Genomic DNA, 26453 nt, shown 5'->3' on the forward strand with positions numbered 1-26453 from the left:
TGCATTGCTTCCATCTTCTAGCCCCAACCAGAAATGCTCCTGTTTGTCCAAGTTTGAGACCCCCAGATGGAGCCCCTGTTTTTCGTTTCCATTAGCCTGGTTTTTTCTCTGGACGATGGGGCTCCAAGGGGTCCACAGAATACCCGTCCCACCTGCACTGCACCCGGGAAGCAGGCAGCAGAGGGCATCCTGAACCAGCAGCCACCAGGCGTGAAGCCTTGGCCAGGTGTCCTGCCTCCAGGCGGGGAGAACACGGAGCTTCGCCATCAGAAGTTCCTCTCCTTTTCACTCTCCTTTCTCTGGCTCTGGTTCCCGTCTCTATGATCTGGAACCAGGTGTCTTCCATTGGGATTCTCTACCTCCTTGCCCTGCTCCTCGGGATGGGGGTGTCCGGGACAGGCCTCCTATCTCCTATTCTCAGTCTATTAAGTCCACGCAGACAATGGAAAAAACACTGGACAGTCAGAGCAGTTCATTGTCCAACTACCATTCCCGGCTGTGTGACCTCGGGCAAGTCACTTAACCTCTCTGAGCCCCAGGTTGTACCACGATTTTGTAGAGACAGGTGAGACTCAGCCATGTGAAGCCTCGAAGAGATTTTCTGATTGGTCTGCTTCCCTGTGGCAGCTGCCTGCCCTGGGAGAGGGGAGAGGCAATAGGGCAGGGACCTCGGAATGCCTGACCCTGAGATCCGGAGGGGGCTGGTAGAGGGATGGGAAACAGAGCCACCACCGTTACCCTGGCCACGGAAAGGTAAGCCATGTGGAGGGCTTGAGCAGAATCCGTTCCACCAGGGAGACCCCTGGGACAAGGCACCATGGGGCAACTTCAAAGGCAGTTGCTGGAACTGGGTTTGAGCAAAAAGCACCACAAGTTCCCCAGAACTGTCTGAGCAGAGAAAGTATTTTATCCTTTGCAACTCCTGGAGGGGGCCAAGGGGGGGACCCCAAGTCACCAAGGCCCCCTCCCTCCTCCGCCCCAGGGAGCACACAGTCCTGTCAGTGTTTCTGGAGTCTCCATCCTGGGCAGAAACCTTCCGTCTCCTACCCCCACCCCAGCCCCAAACAGAAATGCTCCTGTTTGTCCAAGTTTGAGACCCCAGATGGAGCAAAAATAGGGCCGGACACCTGAACAGTGGGTGTCAGGGGTCCAGCACAGAAGGACCTCCAGGAATAGCCACTGCTGAGCAGGGCAGGGAGCTCAGACCCTCTTGAAGCTGGGCCTGGGGACACCCCCTCCAGGAGTGGCTCCCCACCCTCGTGTTGACACGTACCTCCCCCAGGTTGCCTTTGGTGCCTTAAATTTGTGTTGTGAAATGCGTTGTTATTGCTACGCCATTACCCGGCCACTCCCCACCCACCTCCCTGACTAGACAGGAAGCCTCTGGCAGGCAGAGGCCTGTTTCATACCTCAGCACCCACTCCACTCCCCCAGCACCCACTCCACTTCTTCCTTCATTCACAAGTATTTACTGAACACCGAGGTAGGTGCCAGGGACCCCGGTTAGCTGCCTTGGGCTCATTTTTGGAGGTGTCTGCTGCTAAATCTTTCACTGGGACCCCAACTTCGGTCTTCCAGGTTCCTGAAGGTGAAAGTTCCCCCACTCCACCCCAGAAAGGGGCCCTGGGTCCGGCCTGAGGAGAAGAAGCCACATCTGCGTGCTCACAAAGTTCCCTCTTCCTTCCCTCCCTCTCATGGTGTGACAGCCCCATGGAAAATTCACTGGCCGGATCTCAGCGGGGGAGCGAGCCCAGGCTCCATTGCGGGGAATCCCAGCACCCAGACCAGCCTGAGCCCTGGGAAATGCATTCAAAGCTAGGGTGTGCGCAGGCCTGGGCCCACTAGAGCCTCCCTTTCTCTCCCATTGGCCTGAAATTTCTCACTCAGCTTTGTGGACAGTACGCATAGGCATCAGGCCTGTGGCCTCAGCGCCCAGATTCCAAAGAGAAAATTCCAAGGCAAATATCTCGGGGATTTTGGCCTCCCCACAACCCCCTTTCGTGACACCCTGGCGTCTTCACCTAGCCTTCGGTCCTATGTTCCCTGAACCTGGAATTCCCGCCCCATAACCTCATACCGAGGTCCCACCCACCTCTGTGCCGGCTCCATTGCCACCTCCTCTGAGAAGTCTTCTCTGATCCTCCAGCGAGGAAGGTCTCTCCCCTTTGAACACCCAAGTTCAGCTGTGGGTAGGACTTTGGCTTCTCGAACCAGACAAGCCAGGGTTCATAGGCTGGCTCAGCCCCTTCCCCACTGGTGACCTCAGGCAAGTTCCCTCTCCTCCCTGAGTCTGTGTGCTCCCCTCTATAGTAAGAGGGTAACGGCAGCACCTCTCTAACCTCCCACCGTGGTTTTGAGAGGGTCGGTGCTCCCCACAACCCCCTTTCATGATACCCTGGAGTCTGCACCTACCTTCACAACCCCACGACCAGACGGTGGGCTCCTCTGGGCAAGGGTAGGGGCCTGACGCGTTTCGGAGGGACCTCAAGAACAAGCTTTTGCACACAGTAGATTTTGGAAAACCCTTGCTGAGACTGAATTGAAGCTGGGGTTGCAGCAGGAGTTGACAAAGAGGATTTCTGATGGAAACTGGACCAAGCAGAGTGGGTTGTCCCCTCTATGTTATCCAGCTTCCCAGGCCCAGAAAGACACTCCCACGGAATGCCCAGCAGTCTTGGGCACAACCTTAGAGTCTCTTAGAGGGGACTCCTCATTCTGAAAACAATTACTGCAGCCTTCTGACTTCTTGGCAATGACCATTGTAACCTGTGTATATATACACACACACAAGAACGCACAATCCTCCTTCCCTTGACAGCCACCTCCTGCCTTTTAACTAGAATCCCCACTTCTCTGCCAAAGGTGGGAACCTTTGCCCCTAGAACAGTGATGGCGAACCTATGACACGCGTGTCAGAGGTGACACACGAACTCATTTTTTTGGTTGATTTTTCTTTGTTAAATGGCATTTAAATATATAAAATAAATATCAAAAATATAAATCTTTGTTTTACTATGGTTGCAAATATCAAAAAATTTCTATATGTGACCCGGCACCAGAGTTAAGTTGGGGTTTTTCAAAATGCTGACACGCCGAGCTCAAAAGGTTCGCCATCACTGCCCTAGAAGCTTAGACATACCAACAGCCACTGCACACTAGGCCCTGGGGACCTCGAAGCCATCTCCCATAGAACCCAAGCAAGCCTGGCCACCACCACCCAGTGTAGGAGAGGCCGCTGCCGCTGAGCTAGCACACCAGAGCCATGGCTAAGCAGTCCTTGAGGCTTCCCTAAGGTAGCAACACGCAGGACTGGCTGAGCAGAGCTCCCCCATCCACAGGGACCTGCTTTCTCCTCACCCTGGCAACCATGCCTGACTCATCTCCCTGAGAGGAGTTCTCAGGTTCCTGGGACTCAGCCCCTCCCCCCATGGGTGCCTTTGATCCTGTCGCCAGCCGCCAGCCGAGCACAGCCCAGGAGACCTGACCCCCCTATCCAAACTTCAGCCCCACACACGGAGAGCAGAGCAGGAGAGGCAGTGAAGTGAGGATGTGCAAGGAGGAGGGGATGGCCACAGAGACCTGCACGTGTGTGCACATACATACACAGAGAGATTTAAAGGAGGCTCATTCTGCCCGGCTGGTGTGGCTCAGTGGTTGAGCACTGACCCATGCACCAAGAGGTCACCAGTTCTATTCCTGGTCAGGGCACATGCCAGGTTTTCAGCCTTGATCCCCAGTAGGAGACATGCAGGAGGTGGCCGATCAATGTTTCTCTCTCATCAATGTTTCTATCTCTCCCTCTCCCTCTCTCTCTAAAATCAATAAAAACGTATTTTAAAAATAATAAATAAAGGAGGCTCATTCCTGTTAACTCAGCATTGACAACAGACTATTTCCAGTCCCCTCACTGGTACAAGGTAACTGAAATGAAGAACCAAGGTAGATCTTAGCCCTGGCCAGGTAGCTCAGTTGGTTAGAGCTAGAACGTTGTCCCAATAAGCCAAGGTTTGGGGTTCGATCCCTGGTCAGGGCACATACAAGAATCAACTAATTGCCGAACCGGTTTGGCTCAGTGGATAGAGCGTCGGCCTGCAGACTCAAGGGTCCCAGGTTCGATTCCGGTCAAGGGCATGTACCTTGGTTTCGGGCACAAAAGAATCAAGCTAGATCTTATTATCCCCATTGCACAGATGAGTAAACTGAGGCTCAGGGCAATTAACTGACTCGTCCAGATCACAAAGTTATTCAGAGGCACAAGCAGGATTTGTATCTGGGCCTGTCTATCTCACAACCCATGCCAGGTAACCCCAGTCAGACTAAGATTGTGCTCAGACCTCCACCAACGTAGAGGCACCATTTAAAAAAAAAAAAAAAAAAAACTTTGGTATTGATCATCAGGAGGAAAATTTGTCTGGACTGCCTCTAATTTATTCTATGGTTTATATTATCTTTATTTTTAAGGTGAGGGAATGGACACAACCATCCTAACAGTACACAGAACAACTTCTAGAAGTTCCAGTCCAGCTGCATAAATTGCTTCTTGGCCTATAAGGTATGTTCTCTGGTTGAGCCAGGCTCTGTCAGGATGGAGTTTCTTTGGCTCTTGATATGTTCATGCCCCAGTGCTCACAATTCCGCATCATTTGTGGAAACAAAGGAGAAGGGATTGGTGTGTGTGTGTGTGAGGTCTATGCTTGTTGTATATGTGTATATGGTCTATGTCACCAAGAATGCACAAGACTCTGAAGAGCTTGGCTGCCTCTAGGAAGTTAAAATAAAATTATAGGAGAGATCAGTCTATGATGTCTGGATTTTATACCATGTGGCTGTCAGTGCTGCTCAAGACGTTCACCTTTCTCAAATAAAGAAACATTTCACAGCATTTACACCCTTGTTTGAAGCAAAAGCAACATAAAATGTGAATTCAATAGCTTTTGTTTTCAATGCTGCAGACATAGCTGGGAAAAGAAAAACAAAGGTCTGATTACTACCTCGTAGTAAGGCAGAGAGAAAAATCGAGAACTAAATACCATTTTAAAATCTCACCAAATGAGATCTATGCAGAATAAGAATCCAGCCTGGGAAGCCACGCAGGGTCAGAGGGAGGGAGCTGGGTAAAGAAGTAATTGGGTACCAACCCGGGAGGTGGTGGAAGGGACTCTGGAGGCCAAGCCCCTCCCAACATGAGTTTGCAGTGGGGGCTGGGGCAAAGGGAGATATTTAAAGAGAGAGGAGCAGAGCCAACTTAATCCTGCCCTTGAGAGACACCAGTAAGTTTAAAGGGAAGAACCTGCCCTTCACACAACACTGGAACTTCCGGGCCCCTTTCCCAGTCTGAGACTCAGTTTCTTTGTCTATAAAATGAAGGGTTTGGCCCAGGAAGATCTCCAGGTGGCTCACAGCTCTAATATTCTCTGATTTGATGGCTGCAGCCTTCTGCAAACGTGCATAAAATAGATTAGTTTTAGCAGTAGTAAAAACAAAACTGAAAATCAGATTTATCATTTTAATTAAATATACTTTACATTCTCAATTTCTAGGGAGCAAAATGCTCCGCCACCACCCCCACCACCCCCATCCGTTTTCCCTTTGTGGGAGACATTCACGTCTGATGTGCAATTTCAGAAAATGCCGAACCACCCCCTAAGAAGGCGCACAATTAACAAGACCCGAACAGGTACCTCTTAACAGGAAAGTGGGACTTGTAGACGGAAAAAAAGAACATAAAAAGGAAATGTCAGGGAGGGGAGGGTCAGGTGGGGTCAGGATAGCTGAGGGCTGGGGATCCCGCGGGTAAGAACATGTGCTTTCCTCTCTACTTGGCTCTCAGAAGTGGCTGCCGCTGGATCTGAGTGGAGCCCTGGAAAAGGAATTGGAGGTAGTTTGGTCCCATCTCCTACTCCCCGACCCCTGGGTGACATAAGGCCAATTGCTCTCTGAACTTCAGAGTGCTCCTCTATAAAACGGAACTAAAAATACCACCGTGGAGGAATGCTGGGAAAATATAAGGAGATAACATTATCTGCAGAGGCTCAGGAAGACAATCAAGTGTAAAGCAGGGTGCAAACACCATACCCAGAAATTACAATTGGGATCCAGCAGGCCTGGTCCGCCTCTGGTTAGGTATTGTGTCTTCTCAGCATGGGTCCCCCCAAAGTCCGTCCTCTCTGCCACTCTCTTCTCCACCTGGGTGCCAGGTCCCCACGGAGTGAAAAGAAAGCGCTTTCACCCCCGGAGGAGAAGCGTCATTTCCTGGGCCCCGGGCTCCATGGCCCCAGCTCGTAAATTAACACCTGTGGCTGTAAATTACCAGCTAAATCTGGGCTGGGGTCGGCTGCAAGATAGATGAGCATCAACGGGAGAAATAAATCTGCAGCAGCAGCTCCCCAGGGGAAGCCCTGAGCCTCGGGAGCAGTCAGGGCTGGGGGGGCGGGGGAGGGGCAGACAGGGACAAAAGAGGAGAAAGAGTTTCTGTTTGGGGGCTGGGGCTCAGAAATAAAACCAGGGATCCCAGGCCCCCACGCCCCCATCATCATTCCCTGGGAAAAGAGTGCAGGATGAGTCACGTGTCCAGGCTTCTGCCAGCTATGGGGTTCCCTGCAGCTGCCCCTGCGAGCTGGGGCGTCCACCGGATTGCCCATTATTCGTGATGACAAGAGCAAATATAGACACTCTCAGAGCGCTGAGGAGAGACCAAGTGGAATAAGCGGCGTTTAAATCTCTAAAGAGAGAACCCGCCCTCGCTCGGCAGAGCCCCGCCCAGTGGGAGCTGTGGCCCTCATCATTCAAGTCCGCACTTAATTAAAAAAGGGAGCATCCTGGACTCTGCCCAGCTGGCATCGACTCCATCCCAATCCTTCAGTCGGCTGACATTTGTCCGTTTGTCACTCTTTGACAGAAAGGGATAAGTTTCAAAAAGAAAAATAAACTCTGCCCTGGCCGGCGCAGCTCGGTGGGTCGGGGTGTCCTCTGTCAGTCTGGTTGGGGTGTCCTCAGTCTATTGAGTGGACCCTTGGGGTCGATGTGCGTTTTTGAGGCCTCAGTTTCCTCATTTGTAAAATGCAGTCCTGTGAGGACTGCATAAGTTAATGCAGGTCCAGCCCTCGCAGCAGAGCATGGCGAGTAGGTGTGGGTCATTGTAATGTGACGCCCATTTAGATGGCCGGTCAGGGCCACATGCCTGGGTTGTGGGCTTGATCCCCGGTAGGGGGCGTGCAGGAGGCAGCGGATGGATGTTTCGCCCTCACATCCATGTTTCTCTCTCTCTCTCTCTCTCTCTCTCTCTCTCTCTCTCTTCCTTTTTCTCTAAAAATCAATTTTAAAATCTTTTTAAAAGAAAGAAAATGTTATACCCTGCAGCTCTCAGAGAGAGCCTGTCCTTGAGCTGGATGCTCTAAGAGCAGCGGGCTGAAATCTGAACAATGAGGGAAGAGACAGGACAGAACAAGAGCACTTGGGGGAGTCCTGAGTCGCTTGTAGGCAGCAACTCTGAAAAGCTGAAGTCACCCGCACCCTCCAAAAGTAAAAGTCCCTTTCCTTGGGGCACCCTTGATCTCTTTGGCCTCACAGACTTTTTTTTTAAATATATTTTTATTGATTTCAGAGAGGAAGGGAGAGATAGAAACATCAATGATGAGAGAGAATCATTGATCAGCTGTCTCCTGCACCCACGCCCCACACCAGGGATCCAGCGGGCAACCCTGGGCATATGCCCTGACCAGGGATTGAACGGTGACCTTCTGGCTCATAGATCAACGTTCAACCACTGAGCCACGCCGGCCAGGCTCCAACCATTTTTTTATTTTTTTTTTGCTCCAACCATTTTTAAGGTAATAATATTGACAAGATCTATGATCTTGCAAAGCCACCTGTGACAAAAAACATAGAGCAGTGGTTCTTCACAACCCTGCTCTGTGGTGACCCCTGATGGACCCTCTCCTCAGCAAATGCACACGTGTGTGCGTGCGTGTGCGCACGTACAGGCAGATGGTTTCAGGGACTACACACCCATTGTCCCTGGTTTAGCCCCCTGGCAGTTTAGAGGAAGCATGTGAAAGCAGGACTGTGAGACAAGGACAAAAGGAAGTTCAAGAGTGGCACGTCTTTTTTCTTGGTGGTCCTGACTCACCAGCCCATGGGAAGACCCCATGTTCCTCCATCCCCTCTGCCTGACCCTGCTCTCTGGTTCATTCCCCCTGGTGACAGGTCCACCTTGGGAGACACTAAAGGGTTATAGGACACCACTTAACCGTGGATCTCATCCATTGGTCTTACCGAGCTGTCCCTGGGTGAGCCTCTGAGCTCCACCCTTTAAGCCTTGGGACTCAGCTCTTCCAGACACTGAGGAAGCCAGGCCTTGGGAGACACCCTGTCTTCCCTTCACAGTCAGGTTGTACAGGTCACCCAGGCCCCTGCCGCTCCCCTATCTGGAGGCCCCAGAGGGGAGAACCTGCTTCTCTAATGAATCCTGAGCCTCTTAGTCTGATCCCGGCACCTCATACAGCTTCTCCTCTCTTCACATCCCAGAGCTAGGCCTCAGGCTGCCTTGGTATGAACATCTGCATATCTAAAACCCACATTTACATTTTATAACTTAGACTCCTGGGAAACTCCTCAGATAACAGCTCCAATATACTAAAGGGAAGGAAACATTTACCTTTGCAAACCCCACCAAAGGTGTGATAGGAGGTGTCAGGTAGGATGTTGTGTGTGTCCAGGAGAATACTGTGAGCACCCTTCATCCAGGTGTGTCTATGGGAATTCTCTGGCTCAGGCTTGTCCTCCATCTGGCTTGTTGTGGATTCTCTCAAAGTGTAGTCTTTGTGCCTGTCCGTCTGGTTGGGGTGTCCTCAGTCTACTGAGTGGACCCTTGGGCTCGATGTGTGTTTTTGAGGCCTCAGTTTCCTCATTTGTAAAATGGGGCTGACACCTCACAGGACAGCTGTGAGGACTGCATAAGTTAATGCAGGTCCAGCCCTCGCAGCAGAGCATGGCGAGTAGGTGTGGGTCATTGTAATGTGACGCCAACAGAAACCTCCAGCCTCTCTATCCCTTCCTCTCCCCAACTACCTCGAACCCTGGAAGCGGCTCCAATGTTCCCCCAGGAGAGCTCACTGTTAGGAGCCCGGGTGTTGGTGAATTGGAGGCCAGGTGACAGCAGTGGCAGCACCAGTGGTACCTTCTCTTACTCAGCCAGCAAGCTGAGCCTGAGCCAAAGCCAGAGGAGGAGGCCCTGCATGGGAAGTGGGGGTGAGCCAGGGGCCCCCTCAGAAACAGCTAAGAATCCCTAAAAAACCCCAACCTGAGTGCCCGCTCTGGGACCCACCAGAATTTTCTTCCTTGTCTTGGAGACATATCAGAGCTGCCTTCAGGAAGAATCCTCTGTCCTCCTCCCCCACTTCTCTTGGCCCGGAGACACAAACTCCTCCCTAAACTGGTTCCATCCAGCTCAAAGCTGGGATTTGCTGGAGCTTGTCTCTCTCTCCTCCTTTGGGCAGGGTTCCTGCTAAGTTACAGTAGTTTTGTCTTTCTTGTACCTATTCACCAAACACGTACTTCATGAGACTCTCACAAGCATGAAGCAGGCTGGGGGAAGCATTTCAGAGGTAAATGAGACGTCCTTTGGGCCTTGGAGAAGTCTTCATACTTAGGGATGAGGCAGAATAACAGACATCCACGTCAGAGATAGAGGCAAGAATGTTGTGGGTCCTTAAGGAATTGATTCAGACTATCTGGAAGGCTTCCTGGAGGAGAGAGGCAGCAGATAGGAGCCTTACCAGTGATAAAGAATATTTTAGCAGAGAAGAGAGGGAAATTTACTTTCATTTGCCCAAGATGATCTCATGGAATGAGCCCTAAACAGGTGCTAGAGCAGTGATGGTGAACCTATGACACGCGAACTCATTTTTTTGGTTGATTTTTCTTTGTTAAATGGCATTTAAATATATAAAATAAATATCAAAAATATAAATCTTTGTTTTACTATGGTTGCAAATATCAAAAAATTTCTATATGTGACAGGGCACCAGAGTTAAAGTTAGGGCTTTTCAAAATACTGACATGCTGAGCTCAAAGGGTTCGCCATCACTGTGCTAGAGGTTTGGTGTTTTAGTCCCAGCTCTGACCCTGACCAGTGGAAAGAGCTCACGTGTATCATTTCCTTTTCAGAACCTCCCGCTGCCTCATCTGTAAAGTGGGGTGTTAGATTAGATGAATTTGAAAGCAGCCACTAGTGACCTGGGGATTGGCCAGTCTCTTGTGTTTATCACAAACAGGCAGCATGCAAAATCAGGCTCCCCTCAAAGATGTGCATCCAAGTTAGACCAGAGAATTGTCTCAGAAAAAAAAGGCCTGAGGGATTTCATGTCCTGTGTGGGCCCATGGCTGCAGCCTCAGCAGCCCAACTCCCAAGTGCTTGTCTTGGTCACAGCTGTTTGCCTGGCACCCAGCAATGTGTCTGGCACAATAAATGTTTATTGAATAAAGAGAATAAATGAGGTGACAGCGATAATGACCAGTTTTTTGGCTAGAACTGAAATCAGTCCTCCCCCCAGATCATCAGATCCTTTGGGCTTTTGCTCCTTAATACCGCCTGTCTGGAAGAGGAAAGATGGCTGAGAGGAGCTGTCCTTTCAGAGGTCCAAGCTGGGGCCTCCGCTGCAATTACTAGAAAGTGGGTCACACAACTGCTCTGCAGAGCACAGACCCTTGAGGAAAAGCCTGGATTCCATGCCCGCTTACATTTACTGAGTGCCTACTGTGTATTCGTTGTTGTCACGTAGCTTTAATTCATTTCATTGTGGCCTCAAAGGGCTGTACAGGAGAACGTGGGCGATGGGGAACCGTAAACCCCAGCCGCTGAGCGACCTCAGCCAAGTCACCGCCCCTCTCTGGGTGTTCATTTTCAATCTCTGTAAAATGGAGACTATAGAGCCACTGCGCCAGGTGATGGGAATGAAATGAGCACGTGGAAGAGGAGCGTTTCATAAACGCTAGTTATTATGGTTCCTCTGGGCACACAGGTCCGCTCACCTCGCCCCAGGGCACATACACAGACATGTTCACACTCCCACGTACATGCAGATGCACAGAGACGCATGGAGACGCCAGCTGGCGGAGGTCGCTGAGCCTCAGACCCAGGGCCACCGCCGAGCCCCTCAAAGAAGCCACCGAGTCCTCAGCGTCCCTCTTTTCCTCCCAGCTCTTTCTGAATGAACTCCGGCCGCGAGTTTATTTTTTTATGAATGAGAGCCCAAGCAGTGAATGAAGCCAGGAAGCAGCCCCTGCTTTCTGATTGGCCCCCGCGACTGGGAAACTCCGCCCCTCGGCTTGGCCAAGCGAGTCTCCGGATTGGCGGGCGTGCCCGGCTGGGGTTTCATTCACAAAAGTCAATGAAACAAAGGGAACGGGGTTGGGGGGGCAGGGGGGAGAGAGCCTGGGCCGAGGCAAGGGAAATGCACCAATCGGCGGCTCCCCCGGGCACACAACTGTCCGCCGCGCCCGGAAAACTAGCTCGTGCGCTGGGGACCCGAGGCCCGGGCCGCCGCGCTCCGGCCTAGCCCCGCGGCCTCCCTGCCCCCCAGAGCATGCTCAGGACCGCCTGCGTCTCCAGCACAGAAGCCCCGGCCTCAGGTGAGGCTGTGGGAGGAAGAGGGAGGGAGAGTGCCCGTGATTCCCCGCCTCGCCTTCAACACACCCCACACTCTCACCGCCACCTCCGCAGATTCCAGGGCGGGGGTGGGAGGCGCTGAAATTCAGGGTTGGAGGGGGCGCGGGAGTTGTGGGCGTGCGAATGGTGCGCGCCTTGCCCGCTCCTCCGCGCGCGAGCACACACACACACACACACACACACACACACACACACACGCTACACACACGTCTTATGTAACCGAGCCTGGGTAGAGCAGGGCTGCAGAAAGCAGCCGACTCGGCGAGCCCGGCTCCCGGGAGCGGGAGGGGAGTGGTGACGGCGCTCAGAGCTCAGCAAACGAAACCCCACCATCGCCTGAGTGAGTCGGAGAAGTTTTGCCGTCGGACCCAGAGCCTGGGGACGGTCCCCTCCCCGTCGCCCTGACCCACCCCACCCCGCTGCTTTCCCTGGACGGTGTGCGAACGCAGCCCCCCCTCCCAGGTCTCTGCCCCCGCGCGGGGCCCGGGCCTCGCGGCCGGAGGGAGCGGCCGGATGGAGCGGAGGATGAAAGGCGGATACTTGGACCAGCAAGTGCCCTACACCTTCTGCAGCGTGAGCGCCGCGCCTGCCTCCACGCCCGCCCCCGCCTTGCACCTCGCCCCACAGCCCCTTCCCCCAGCCCCCAGGGGGTCCAGGGTTGCCCGGCCCCTGAATCACCCCGAGAACCCCGTCCCACCCCCTAGACCAGCCGGCCTCGGGGTGATTAAGGGGCATTCTTCTCCTTCCCGGTAGAAATCTCCCGGAAATGGGAGCTCGCGCGAAGCGCTGATGGTCCCGCAGGGGAAACTCATGGACCCCGGCTCCCTGCCGCCCCCCGACTCGGAAGGTAAAGAGCCGGAGAGAGAAACGCTACCCTCCCCACCACACACCCCCAAAGGACCGATCCTGGAGCCCCCACCCTTTTGCCAAAAAGACTCGCCCTCCAAGGGACGCTGATCATTCTTGGCCCCTGCCACCCCAAGGGGGGTCGCCGGGCTCGCTGGGGCTCCCTCCCTCACCATCACCTCCACCTCACCTTCTCCAATTCCATTATTCACCCCTCAGATCTCTTCCAGGATCTAAGTCACTTCCAGGAGACGTGGCTCGCTGAAGGTGAGTAGTTTATGACCTTTTCCATTACTGGGGTGGGGGGTGCTCTCAACCCCGCTATTCCAACCCAGCCCACTTCCTCGCTCCCCGGCCGCAGAAGCTCTGCAAGCCCCCTCCCCAAGGCCCCGGCCTTCCTGCGGTCCCCAGTGCCCAGCATGGACACTTATATTGATATTTATTTTCTCTACCCCGAGCCGGGCTTGTGTAACTAGGCCTGGGGATGAATCAGACCATTGTGTGGGGTATTTGCTTATTTGAATGGAACTTGGCCCCAGGCCCGTTTTCCTGGTTGAAATTTTCATTTGCAAAGTTTGTTTGGCAGCAACCACCAGGCTGAGGTGTGTGTTGGGGTGTTGGGGGGAGGGGTGCGAGGAACAGGAAGATGAGGAGAAAGAGCAATTAATTTGTGACGTATCTTCAGGAGTTGCCAAAACATTGGTTTTTACCTAAACTCTTGGTTTCTCTGCTTCCCAACTCCCAGTGCCAAACAATTTTCTGTCTGAGCCAAAAGAACAACAAACATTTAAATAATTCTTTTTTGCAGCACTTTGTCAAAGAGGGCTTTGAGCTCCCCCCTTCCCCTAATAGCCTTAATTGTCATTCTGATGGCAACTGAGCCTCCTCCTTTCCTCCTGAATTCCTCTACCCCAGGCAAATGCCCCCACTTCTGTGCCAGTGGGTTAGCTGTAGCTGCACGCTGGCTGAGGTGGGGTCAGGAGCTGGGCTTTGGTTCAGTGGGGAAGTGTTGGGGTGGGGGGTCTCCTGGTTGGAGTCATTGGTGTGTTTTGGTGGGGCCTGAGGGTGTCGCTGGTGGGGCTGCAGGTAGGAGGCGAATGGTGTTTGGTCTCAGAAGGAAGGGTTAACACCCCCATTTTAGGGTCCCTTTATTTTAACTCTCTGAAAACCAAGAAACCTTTTTGAAGGCTTTTCTCTTCTTTAGACTCTCCCCAGCCCCCACCTGGGTATCCTTGGTGACTTTTTTTTTTTTAAGCTCAAACCCTGCTCCTCTGGAACCCTCTATAAAAGCTTGGTGTAGGAAGGGAAGATTCCTGATTAGATCCTTGGAGTGAGACTGGATCTGTCCTGACCACTGTGGTATCCCCCAAAATTATATATGTTACAGAATGAGTATTTAGCATAGAGCAAGTGCTCGAAACATTTTGTAGAATTCGTGGCTCACTGGCGACTTGAGTGCTGGAGGGGCCTGGGGGTTCCGGGGCACTGTGCACACCTCCCAGACTCGGCAAGCCCTGGGTGCCCTGCTGCGAGCTGCAGGCAGAGCTATGCCCGGGCTGCCCATCCTCCTCCCGAGGTTCCGGAGCTGGGCTGGAGCTGAAGAACGCAGAGGTGTCAGTTTCCACGTCTCTCAAAGATTTCCTTTCCCAGCGCCTGATTTCTGTCTGGCTCACCAGGCTCCTTGTCTGTCAGTTGAGGGTCCCGGCGCTCCCCACAGTGGGCAGCTCCCAGGGCTGTGACCGGGGAGTGGGCTCAGAGGTTGGCATTTTGGCAGCAGCTGGTCCATTTGTGCCTGGGTTGGAATGGGAAGGAGAGGAGAATGTTCTCATCTTCTCTCCACCTTGGAAGCCCCACCCCTTGGCTGTGGGGGTCTAGGGACTGTACGTGTGTCTATCTGCATGTGTCAGTGTGACAGTCAGTGTGCGCTTCATGCTGCTGTCCTGCAAGTCTCTGTACATTTAAATCCAGTGGGTGGGGAGGTGGGGGTGGGGATCTTAAGACGGAGGGGGGGCGCCGCTGGGATCTCCTTGGTTCCCTCTTCTTCCTTCTGAGGGAGCAGCTCAGGTTCCCAGCTGGCGATGGATGGCCAGGCCTGAGGGGGGGGATGCTGAGGCCGCTTGCTCCTTCTCATTCTCTCTGTGGAGACAGATGCAGCTGCCGGGGCCCTGTCCCCCTGCACCACCCCAGCACCACCCCAGCCTCCTCTCCTGCCTCTTCCCACCAGGTCAGTGGCCCCTGCAGCCCAGGGGGAGCTTTGGGGTGGCAGGGAGGGGCTAGCCCCTTTGGAAACTTGCCAGAAATGGGGCGCATCCTTAGGAATGGGGGCCGGAGTCCAACCGCCGTCCCTCAGCCTGAATTTTTCCTACAAACCCAATTTGGAAAGAAGCAGCAGGCCTTGTAATGTGTATGTGTGGAGGGGGGAGATTGTGAAACATTCAATGGATGCCCAGGTTGGATCCAGGCCGATGTAGATTGTGGGTTCAGAGTCTGTCCGGGCATCATTGGGGGTGAGTGTGAGTGGGGCTCTGTGGGGGCAGGCAGTTCAGATACCTTTGGGGTTGGGGTTTTTCTAGGCAGAGCGAAGGGGGATAAAGTGAGTCTAAGAGGGCATGTCTGGTTTCGGGGTGCCTGCGATCTGTCGAGTTGCCGGAGAAAGGATCGGGCTGCCGTACGGAAACGCAGGCTCCGGAGGCTGAGCCCACACTGCGCTGGTTATGGCAAAAGGTGTGTTGCTTTTGGTCCAGAGCTGCTTTCCTGGTTTGTGGGGAACGCTCGGGGACAAGGACTTCAGTCTCTGTAAGGAACACTGACTGGGCCATCTGTGGCCTTTGTGTGAGGCTGGGGGGTCTGGGGCGTCCCAGAAGCTCTGCAGATGAATTGCAGGGGTCCTTGAGCTCTCTGACAGTGTAAAATGTTGGGGTGTGCCAGACACAAAGGATTGTGGATTTTCTAGAAAGAGAATGATCCTCACCTTTTATGAGGTTCTCAGAGATGGGTCTCTGCTCCCCTTTTCGTAAGAATCACTGCTCTCAATCCCCCTCCGAGGTGTCCAGTCCCCTGGCCCTTTGGTTTCCCCCATTGTCTTTGTAAATCCAAGGAGGCCCTTTGTGTGAAGGATGCGCCTGGGGGATGTGTTTTACTCGTGTGCTGCTGTGAAGTAAAAGGACGGAGGGTGTGTGTGGATCCCCGTGTGTGCCCGCCAGTGCCTTAGCATGTCTGTGGGGAGAGATGAGGTTAATCCCATCCCCCAGTCTTTTAGCTACAATACCTCCTTCTACGTATTTCCGTCGCCATCTCTTCTAGAAGGTTCTTGGGGACAGATGTCTGCTCCATAGGTACAGAACTGGTTCCTTCCAGTGCAGAGGGTGGGGGCAGGGTAAGGGTGAGAGCTGAGGCCAGCGTTGACACAGAGGAGCAGAAGCTTTGGGGGACGGCTCCCCGCCTCTCCACTGGGATTCCTTAAGAGGCCCCTTCATCCTGCGATTGGGCCCTAGGAAGGGGAGAGGTGATGGGCTTACATGGTGTTGGTGAGTGGCTGATCTGAGGTGGAATTAGCTGCTTGGCTGGCTTAACCTTCCAGTTCTGGCGCCCTGCTTGGGAAGTCCCCAAGCCCCTCCTCTCTACTACCCACCCCATCCCACCCCCTCCCCCTGCCCAGCCTCTCTGTTAGAAGGATGTTCCCTAAATTTCTCTCTTTGGGCATTTTGCTGGCTTGGCACTTTTCCCATCCTTCATCACCTGCCATGTCCTCGGGCAGATCATCTCGACCTTAGTGCCAGGGTGGAGCTGGGGGAAGACTAGCACACTGGCTTGGCAGCCAAAACTCAGCCAAGTTAACAAATAAATAAAGAGTGGCATACACTCAAGACCAAACATGGTCATTAGAAATCTGCTGCTCTCCAGGAACATGAGGTGCAATGTTAAATGTTCCTGCTCCTATTTCTTTTTGTTGTTGTTGTTAATCCTCACCCCAGGATATTTTCCCATTGATTTTTAGAGAGAGTGTAAGGGGGGGGGGGGGGGACAGAGAGAGAAACATCGATGTATTGATTGGTTGCCTCTCTGGTCGAGCCTGCAACCGAGGTACATGCCCTTGACTGGAATCAAACCCTGGACCCTTCAGTCCACAGGTTGATGCTCTATCCACTGAGCCAAACCGGGTAGGGCTTACTGTTCCTATTTCTATCTTTGTTAACAGTTTCTGAGCAACTGAGGCCCTGTCCCGCCCCTTTGGGAGAAGCCAGTGTTCTAGGGAAGGGCCAATCAGGGACTGGGTTCATGCCACAGCCCATTTTTACCTCCACTGATTTCTCCTGGCCCTGGGAAGAGGGTGGCACCGCCTCTTCTGGAGTGTGGTCTGTGTGCTGGGCGTGGCACACAGCCTCTGGGTCTGCTGTGGAGAGGAGGTCCTGGCCAAATCTTCAGGCCTGGGGTAGAAGGCAAGGCAAGATGAACCCTAGGGTTGTCATGTGAACTGGCATGTGACGTCAGTAGGAGATGCCCCCAGCCATTACCTCAGTAGAAAGCAGCAGTTAATGAAGCCCCAGAGGGGACTCTAGTGCGTCAGCCTCCCCATGGTCTGCACCCCCCACCTCCCGTCCTCAGGTCCCGCCTTGCCAAGTAGCAGTGAGGGAAATGTTGCTCATCCTGCTCCCATTACCCCCATCCAGCCACCTGTGGTTGGGCCAGAGGACACAGCGTGGATGAACGTAGGCTTGCACCAATCTTGCCCATTCGTACAGGCACTTGTTAAAAATAAAGACGCCTGGACCCCACCCAGGGCCTATGGAATGAGACTTGGGGGTGGCCTGGAATCCACGTTTTAACAATGTCCCCAGATTCTTGATCCAGGCCAGTTAGGGAATGGTTGCCTTTGTGCCCGAGTGGCGCTTCTGAAAAGATGTGTGCTCCCTGTGTGTTTGTGTTTTTGCCAAGGGGTTTCATGTCCTACTGACTTACTTGGTCACTTTAGAATTGTTTTACGTCGATGTTTCATCAATTCTTTAGCTGTTGGTGGCTCCTGGTTCTTAAACCCCCTCTGCCCGATCCCTCTGTCAAGAAGTCAACTGCCTATAAACATCTATTTTAATAAAACACTTGAGTTTTAAAGAGTGGCGTACACTCAAGACCAAACATGATATTTAAGGAAAGTTGGTGAAGAATTTTTCTGCCACGACCTCAAGTGTCCCACGTGAGAAGGGTTTTCCCCAGAGGACCTGCCTCTAATGGTACCTGGTGGTGGAGAGGGGGTGCCCTCAGGGTGAAGGAAGGGCTGGTTGGTCAGGATCTCTTCAGTTCTTGCTCCCAGGCCTGCCACCCTGGCTCCCACCAGCCTGAGGACAGAGGTCATTCTATCTTTATTCACAAAGTTGACAGATGATGCATTGAGTGCCTATTCTGAGCCAGACCCATTCCTGGGGTACTGGGGGATCAGATGAAAAGACAGATAAGCCCCATGCCCTCAGCAAGCTTCACTTCCTGGTAGAAGAGATGGACAAGAAACATGTGAACATAGTAAGTTCAGGGACCCATACCGTGCTGGGGAAGAAATAAAATGGATGCGAGAAAGGACTGGGAGGGGACCACTTTGGTCTGGGTGGTCAGAGAAGACCTCTGAGGAGGTGACAAAGTGAACTAAAACTCCAATGGCCAGAAAAAAGCAGGCAGGCAAAGATCTGGGGAAGAGGGATCAAGCTGATGAGCTTTGAAAGGAGGCCAGAGCTCTAGAGAGTAAAGGGCCAGCAGAGGCAGGCCAAAGAGGTACGCAGCCTCAGACCACGGGGGGCCTTGGAGGCCGAGGGGAAGAGTTTGGGGTTCACACTTTAAGCAGGAGAGCGAAGTGATGTGACTTCTGTTGCCCTGACAGCTCTGTGGAGAACAACCGACAATCGGAGGTGAGAGTGGACCTAGGGAGTTTTGATCAGAGGCTGTGGCTGAAATCACCAAGGAAGCAACTATGGAGCCTTTGCCCAGGAGCAAAGCAGTAGAGTTTGGGGTGTCTATCTGTACAGGCTAGGATGAGGGAGGGTGTTCTCCAGCCGTCCCCTTGGACCCTCACCCTTACCAGCTGTTCCTGATTCTGGTCATCTTCTCCATCAGCTTCTCCACTGTCTAATCTGAGGGCAGTCTCCTTGGGTTTTATCACCTCACCTTTGAGCCCCTCTCTTCCTGGACTATCAGGAAGTTCTTCTTGGTGTCTTCCCTTTCCCTTCCTGCTATAATCTATTCTTGAGAGAGGGACAAACCTGGGCAAAGACTCTGGAGTCAGGGGAGGTACTCAGCTGTAGACCCACCTGAAGGAGTTGGTGAGACCAGGATAAGAACTGGAAATCAACCCAGATGTCCAGGTTGGAGGCCATGGAGGAGCTACTGTTCTATTTTAGTTTTGCTGCCTAATTCCCAAACCCAGCTCCACGCCCACTGCACCCTGGGGATACTCCTCGAGAACTTCCAAGCTTGGGAGCCCTTCTCTCTTCTAGCTGCACATCAAAGGGATGAGGCCCCTGACCTCCCAGTGTCCCCAGCCTCTTCCTCTCCTTTGTCATCCCTTATTTATTTATTTTTTTTAACCTGCCTCGAACCACCCTCTTTCCTCCATTCCATCTCTTTTCCTGGGATCTAGATTTCACCTTGGAGGTTGTATGAAATGCAGATTCCAGCCCAGATTCAGAATCTCCCCTGCGATTCAAAGTTCACAGGATCTCACTCCTTGTCATGCCTGCCCATCCCAGGTGTGACTGCTGTTGCTTTGAGAGAGCTTTGTAAACTCTGAGGGGCAGGGCTGTCTTCACTTCAGAAAAATGGAGGGAATAAAGACAAAGCATCTAGGAAAAGACTGGAATCTGCTCAGACAGGTTCTGAGCATCTGCAGCCTCTCCCCTGCAGGGTCTTAATGGAGCCAGCGATGGAGGGCACTAGGACCTGGTGTGGAGTTGCCTTTATTCCTAGGAAGGCTCTTTTATTTTTGGGGTGGGTGCTAAGCTGCTGGGCTGCTTTAATGGTATTTCCCAGGGGCTGCCATCCAGGCTCCCCCGACCCCCCCCCCCCCCACTCTAGACTCACCTTTGACCTCTCTTCGCAGCTCAGGTACCAGATAGTGATGAACAGTTTGTTCCTGATTTCCATTCAGAAAACTGTGAGTAGAGGGCCCTGGGTAGAGGGAATGGGGAGTGGGGAAGGGCAGGAAATGAGTCACAGGGACAGAGAATCACAAAAGATCAACTTGTTCTCTCCTAAAGAAAGGGGTGAAGGGCAGGGCTCCCCATTCTTGGGTTTGGACTCAAAGACCAAGGCAGTAACTGGGACATGAAGACCTGGGGGACTTCTCCATCCTAGCTGGGTGACCTTGGAGCAGACACTTCATCTCTCTGACCCTCCATTTCCTTATTGCTGAAATGGGCCGGCTCGGACCAGGTCAGCAGGGTCCAGTTCTACGTTACTTCCATGCCACTTGGGAGCTATTTTGTGCCCCTCCAACCCATTAGCAATGTCTGTAGACATTTTTGGTTGCCACAACTGGAGCTAGATGCTCCCGGCCCCTCGTGGGGAGTGTCGTGGGATGCTACTAAATACCCTGCAATGCTCAGGATAGCCCCCCAACAAAACATTCTCTGGCCCAAATGTCAGTAGTGCCGCTGTTGAGAAACCCTGCTTTAATTTAATGCCAGGAACTTTGCTCTCCACTGTCTTCCCCAATGAAATGAAACAGGGCACACATAATCGGAAACAGCAGATAACAGATGGGTTGATGGTAGGCATTTGACCCGGCTGCAGTAAGACAGAACCGCACACTCTGCCAGCTTGGGCCCAGCTCTGTGCGTCTCTGCCTGGTGGCTGCAGTTTGTGGACGGACGCAGCAGGGGCTACAGGAAAGGCCAATGTTCTTCACAGATAATGAGGAGCGTGTGTATCATGTTCGTCAGCTGACATGCGAGTGGCTAATATCCAACCTCCACCAGAAAAGAAAGATTCTTTACAGCCCCAAATAAGAAAACATCTCTCTCCCTTGGAATTTTCCAGGGCGCTTGGGAAAACCACAGGCCCTCGGTTGAAAGTGCTCGCCCCTACAAAGGTGTTTTGCCGGGGGTGGGGGGTTTGCATTAAATGTTGAACTCGAGACCATCTCTTTGGTTAATATTAGACACTTGCCTGATGTATAAAACTAGACATAACGTATGTAGCCAAACTGCTTAAAAGTGTGACTATGACTCTGAAAACTGAGACCCAGAGGAGGGACGAGGCTGTGCCGGTCACCCAGCCGGTCCTCAGAGAGCAGAAGGTGTAGGAAGCTCTTACTGCCTCTTCTGAGACACTCTCTGCCCTGCTCTGCTCCCCGCCCCCCCCCAGTAGCTTTCCACAGCCCCACCACCAGGATCAAGAAGGAGCCCCAGAGTCCCCGCACAGACCCGGCCCTGTCCTGCAGCAGGAAGCTACCACTCCCCTACCACCATGGCGAGCAGTGCCTTTATTCCAGGTGAGAGGGCCGGCCCTGGAGGGGGCGGGGGGGGGGGGGGGGAACACTCATGAGCAGAGGCAGCAGTTGAGATGCAAGTGAGACAACAGAAAGAATTTCCGAGCTCCTGTAAGGGAGCAGTACAGTGAGGATGAAAAACGCAGGAGTGGGGGCCAAGGGAGCTGTGTGAAGGCTGGCCGAGTTTGTTTCCACTGAAGAAGCCCAGTGGCTCTGGGCTGGGGAGAAGTGTTCTCCAGACCACACCCCGTTTCAGCATGTATGGAAGGTGGAAAAGAGTGCATTTGGGACCGAGTCTGGCTCATGCCATTCCTTTCCCAGCACCCTGTCCTCTTCCTGCTCCTCTAATCCCCGTGCCCTGACTTCTCTGGGGGTGGATGAAGGGTTCAAAGATGCTCGCCTGGCTTCTCTGCCCCCTCACCCCTGTCTCCCCTCAACTCCAGTGCCTATGACCCCCCTAGACAAATCGCCATCAAGTCCCCCGCCCCTGGTGCCCCCGGACAGTCGCCCCTGCAGCCCTTTCCCCGGGCAGAACAACGGAATTTCGTGAGATCCTCTGGCACCTCCCAGCCCCACCCTGGCCACGGGTACCTCGGGGAGCATAGGTAAGGAGACCCCCAGAATGGGAGCCGAGATCTCAGCAGTTTTCCCTCAGTCCCTGAGGGTCCTCCATCTGCCCTTAAGAGACCTGGTGTGGGGGAGGTAGGGAGGAAGGGATATGGACTCCCACACCCACACTGGAGCCCACTCTGCAAGCTTTGGGAGTGGCAGGCACGAGGAGGACTTCATCTAATCCTCTCTTCCTTCTCCATCCGCCCATTTCCAGCTCCGTCTTCCAGCAGCCCTTGGATATTTGCCACTCCTTCACATCCTCTCAGGGAGGGGGCCGGGAACCCCTCCCAACCCCCTACCAACACCAGCTGTCGGAGCCCTGCCCACCCTACCCCCAGCAGAGCTTCAAGCAGGAATACCTTGACCCCCTGTACGAACAGCTGGCCATGGGCCAGGGTGGGGTCAATGGGCACAGGTACCCAGGGGCGGGGGTGGTGATCAAACAAGAGCAGACGGACTTCGCCTATGACTCGGGTAAGAGACATTTCAGGTGGGAGGGGCTGGGGTGAGATTGCTGGGTGGGGTGGCATGTGATAACCCCCACAATGTCTTTCCACGAGTTCTTTACCCTCCTATCTTGTTACTGGTTCACAAACCCAACCCATTCACTTCCTTCATAGAGTCAGAAGAATGGTCATTTTTTCAATCAGCAAACTTATATTCAGATAAAAAATAAATGGGATGTAGGTCCCTACCCTCAGGTAGCATGCGACTTAATGGGAAAGTTAAGCCATTTCTTTCTATGTCTATTTAGCAGGTGTCTGGGGTTTTAATTACCTGTAGAGACCACAGTACTGTTGGAGGAGTATGGATTTGTGGAGTTAGAGGTTACAAAGATTAATAGGTTGTTCTCAGTCCCAGAGATGCTTAACAATACGAAGGCAGCCCAGGGTGGCTCATCAGTTGAGCGTTGACCCATGAACCAGGAGATCAGGGTTTGATCCCCAATTCGGGCTCAATCCCCAGTCGGGGGTGTGCAGGAGGCAGCCAATCAATGATTCTCTCTCATCATTGATGTTTCTCTCCCTCTCCTTTCCTCCTCCTGAAATCAATAAAAAATCTATTTTTAAAAAATACGAAGGGATTTGAATGAAGAGAAACATGAACTTGAAACTTCATAGTCCCCAGTTGGGACTCAGGGTTAATACAACGTGTTCAAGCCCAACCTCTTGGCCAGCGCTGGGTACGGAAGTAGGGGCTGCTGTAAATTCTAGTTCCACCCCGTGTTGGCCTGAGTGAGATGCACTCAGCCATATCCTAGTCATCCATAGCTGTAGTTCAAAGCCCCAAGTGCACAGGGATGGCCCTTCGCAGTGAGGAAGGGCCCAGAAAACCTTGGCTTGTTACACTGTTACCATCCCCGATTGAGTCTCTATGCAAACTTGCATGAGAAAAATATTCAGCCATTAGAGTAGGCTCAGAGCTGGCCAGAGCTTTCGAATTTCCCTTTTTCTGATGCACAGTCTTTTAGGGGCAGGGGCATGAGCCACAAACCCCCAGGCTGCCTGAGTGAGAACCAGAAGGGCGCACCTCTCCTCAACCCCGGGGCATAAGGCTGAGCCACGCCTGGCAGCGAGGTGCAGGAAAGAGGAGGGAGACGCTCTTGCCGCTGACCTTCAAAGGATGTAGACCGGAGGAGATCATGTTACTTGCCCTTGAACTCCTGCCCCTCCCCCTTCAGCTTCCTCTGAAAGGAGTCAGGAATTCCATTCACAAAATGGATGCATGAATGAGCCCACTCTCCCGCCTCCTCCCGGAGGTGTCAGGTTTCACCATCTCATTCATAGGTGGGAGTGGAGGGCCGAAGGGACTGGAACTTGAATGGGTGGCTTCACACCACCAACTCCTCCAGGTGGAGTGGGGATGTTTCAATCCTATGGAATGGAATCAGATGGAGTGGAATGTGCTCTGCTGTCAGAGCTGGAAAAAAAAACCCGGCCCAGTGCCCACTGCCTCTTCCCTAGTTACAGATCCATGCAGTCTCTCCCTCCCACCCACTCTCCTTTCCTCCACTGATTCCTCCCTCCCTCATAGAACACACTGGCCAGGGAATCTGACCTGCTGACCGGAGGTTAGCCCATTCCAAGGGAGTCTTAGACATGGACACTGTACCCTTTCCCCGGAGGTTCATCTCTATCCCTGCCTCCTCCCCCTAAACTCACAGGAAACAGCTGCTCCCTGGAATCCTGGGCCTTGTGGAACAGCTTTACCCAGCCCCAGCTGCTGCCATCCCTGCCCCCTGGCTCAGCCCTCAAGCTGAAGGGTTCCAGCCTCACACCCCCTCTGGGTGAACTTCCCCTGGGACTGTGGTAGGCAGGCAGCTGGGAGCAGAACCGGAAAGCAGGCCGGCAGGAAGTTCTTAAGTGTGTGTAGGCCTGCTGCCCCCACCTCCACCCCAGCCACCTCTAACATCCCCCTTCTTTCTCTACCCCCAGATGTCCCTGGGTGTGCGTCCATGTACCTACACACAGAGGGTTTCCCCGGACCCTCTCCAGGTGATGGGACCATGGGTAAGGCAGCCCCCTCTCCCTGCCAACTCCTCCAAGTTGGGGGAGGGTCTCGTGACCAGGAATCCCTCTGGACACTCTGGGGTCTCATCAGTGAACCCCCAGATCTGAGTGACCCCCAACTTCCTCCTCAAGGCTATGGCTATGAGAAACCTGTGCGACCATTCCCAGATGATGTCTGTGTCGTCCCTGAGAAATTTGAAGGTCAGAGACGTGACTGTTCATGAGAGGGGCAGGTTATTTCCGTGCCCTCTGACTGTGTCACCTGGGAATCACATGACATTTCATGAGAAAGGGCCTGGAAAGACCCCTGGGAGAGAAGGTTGCTTGGGGGACCCGAAGGCACAAACCCTACACTCCTGTTTCCTGTGTTCCCCAGGAGACATCAAGCAGGAAGGGATGGGAGCGTTCCGGGAGGGACCGCCCTACCAGCGCCGGGGTGCCTTGCAGCTGTGGCAGTTTCTGGTGGCCCTGCTCGATGACCCAACGAATGCTCACTTCATTGCCTGGACGGGCCGGGGGATGGAGTTCAAGCTAATTGAGCCTGAGGAGGTGGGCCTCTCAGATGTTCCCCCCTCTCCTTCCAACGGATTTTGGGCCTGGAGATGAGAGAACCTGGGAACGGGCGCATGCGTCTTCACCATCATCATTGCTTTAACTAACCTGGATTCTCACCAAACCGGGGTCTTTGAGCTGGTTGCTTATTTGCCTGACCAGCTCAGCATTTTGCACTAAAAATCTCAAGTGCTCTCTCTGACCTGCCTCTCGCTTTTCCTCTGCTGAGCTAGCATCGCCATCCCCAAATTCTCCTGTTCCCCCAGGTCGCCAGGCTCTGGGGCATCCAGAAGAACCGGCCCGCCATGAACTACGACAAACTGAGCCGCTCACTCCGATACTATTATGAGAAAGGCATCATGCAGAAGGTCAAGGGCTAGGGGTCCAGGGACAAGAGGGTGGGGGCAGGGGGACAGAAGAGCATTCTCAGGAGTTTGTAGGAGCAGAGAGTGAACAAGTCAGAAGGGACAAGAAATTGTGGACAATCCCAAAAAAGTGCTAAACATTAAGAAGTCCAGAGCATGGAGAGATTGAGATTAGAGGTGAACCCCAGAAGGGAGTTGGCTGCTTAGAAGAACGAGTATGGAGAGAAATGTACTCCACACATCGGCCTAGACCCATTCCCCACCCTTAACATTGACCTGGAGAGAGTTAGACTGACCCAGCCCCTCTCTTCCCGCAGGTGGCTGGAGAGCGTTATGTATACAAGTTTGTGTGCGAGCCTGAGGCCCTCTTCTCTCTGGCCTTCCCGGACAATCAGCGACCAGCTCTCAAGGCCGAGTTTGACAGGCCGGTCAGTGAGGAAGACACAGTCCCTTTGTCCCACTTGGACGAGAGCCCTGCCTACCTCCCAGAGCTGGCTGGTCCTACCCAGCCCTTTGGCCCCAAGGGTGGCTACTCCTACTAGCCCCCAGCAGCTGCTCCCTGGCCACCGGGGTGCTGTCCTGTGTACATATAGATGAATTTGGTGTTGGGGAAACCCTCACTCTGAAACCCACAGATGTCTTGGAGCAGGTCCTCACTGGCCTATCAGCCGCCCTGGCCCAGACTCTGAGCCGTGCACCAGAGTCCCTGGGAGGGACAAGTGGAGACACTGCAAGTGCAAGGTGGAGTCAGAAACTCCTGGGGGTCCCACCTCTGGCCTCTTCCTAGGTCCATCTTAGAGGCCCAAGTCCCTCCCCTACCCCCCATCACAGAGAACAAGAGTTTGTTCTGTTCTGGGGGACAAAGAAGCACCCCTCCTTTATCCTGGTCAGGGGGATGCACTGAGCTCCCAGATCGCCCACTGTGGGGAGGCAGAAGCCTGGATCTTGCACTCCACTCCAAGCTGTGGCCCTGGAGGGTCCTGCTTGTCAGTTCTTGGTGCTCCGTTTCCCAGAGGCAAGGGCAGGGGAGGGGGCGCTGGAGGAAGGAACCTGGGATGGGGGCGGGGATGGAGGCAGGGAGGGCTCGGTTCCTGCTCTGAGGGCCCTTTGCTCTGCCCGTTCCTAGGCCCAGGCCTGGGGTGTCACCTCCACATCTGCCAGACCCTAATAAAGGCCCCTGCTTCTCCTGTTCTCCTGTGTCGTCCTCTTTGCTGCCATGGGAAAAGGACCCGGGATTTAAAAGAGCTTGACCTTGGGGCAGATGACCAGTTTGGGGTGTTTTCCTGACACAAGTTACCAAATGGGTTCTTGGGAAAGGACAGTTTACCTTTTTCCTCTGGAAAATGGGTTCATGGGCGCAGTGATACTTGCTCTTTTCCCCTTCCAGGATTATTGTGGGAACACCCTGAAATCATGTGCATAGGGTACTC

At 53.4% G+C, this 26453-nt stretch overlaps 1 protein-coding gene and 1 long non-coding RNA gene across 8 annotated transcripts; one reads left to right on the forward strand and one right to left on the reverse strand.

Annotated features, from left to right (window-relative positions):
• The first annotated feature begins 11392 nt into the window (after positions 1-11392).
• ETV4 (ETS variant 4) lies at positions 11393-26214 on the forward strand. 7 transcript variants are annotated; one of them, XM_006092298.2, is made up of 13 exons: positions 11393-11631; positions 12131-12241; positions 12422-12515; positions 12734-12781; positions 19596-19649; positions 20861-20987; positions 21428-21589; positions 21811-22070; positions 24032-24106; positions 24239-24307; positions 24483-24655; positions 24925-25026; positions 25341-26214. In XM_006092298.2, the coding sequence occupies exons 2-13, from the start codon at positions 12182-12184 to the stop codon at positions 25563-25565; spliced, it is 1449 nt and encodes a 482-aa protein (XP_006092360.1). In that variant the 5' UTR covers positions 11393-11631; positions 12131-12181; the 3' UTR covers positions 25566-26214. The 7 variants fall into 7 exon arrangements, with proteins under 7 accessions (XP_006092360.1, XP_023612639.1, XP_006092361.1 ...); XM_023756871.1 differs by lacking the exon at positions 11393-11631 and adding an exon at positions 11949-12008 and having other exon boundaries at positions 24032-24091; XM_006092299.3 differs by lacking the exon at positions 11393-11631 and adding an exon at positions 11949-12008 and having other exon boundaries at positions 25341-26210.
• Positions 12808-18470, reverse strand: LOC106697740. Its single transcript, XR_002830117.1, has 4 exons — positions 17747-18470; positions 16813-16941; positions 15783-16004; positions 12808-14306 (listed from the first exon to the last, which is right to left on the reverse strand). It is a non-coding gene; the product is annotated as an uncharacterized LOC106697740 (long non-coding RNA).
• Positions 26215-26453: the final 239 nt, after the last annotated feature.

This window comes from Myotis lucifugus, unplaced genomic scaffold, assembly GCF_000147115.1.
Source record: "Myotis lucifugus unplaced genomic scaffold, Myoluc2.0 scaffold_100, whole genome shotgun sequence".
Classification (NCBI taxonomy): domain Eukaryota; kingdom Metazoa; phylum Chordata; class Mammalia; order Chiroptera; family Vespertilionidae; genus Myotis; species Myotis lucifugus.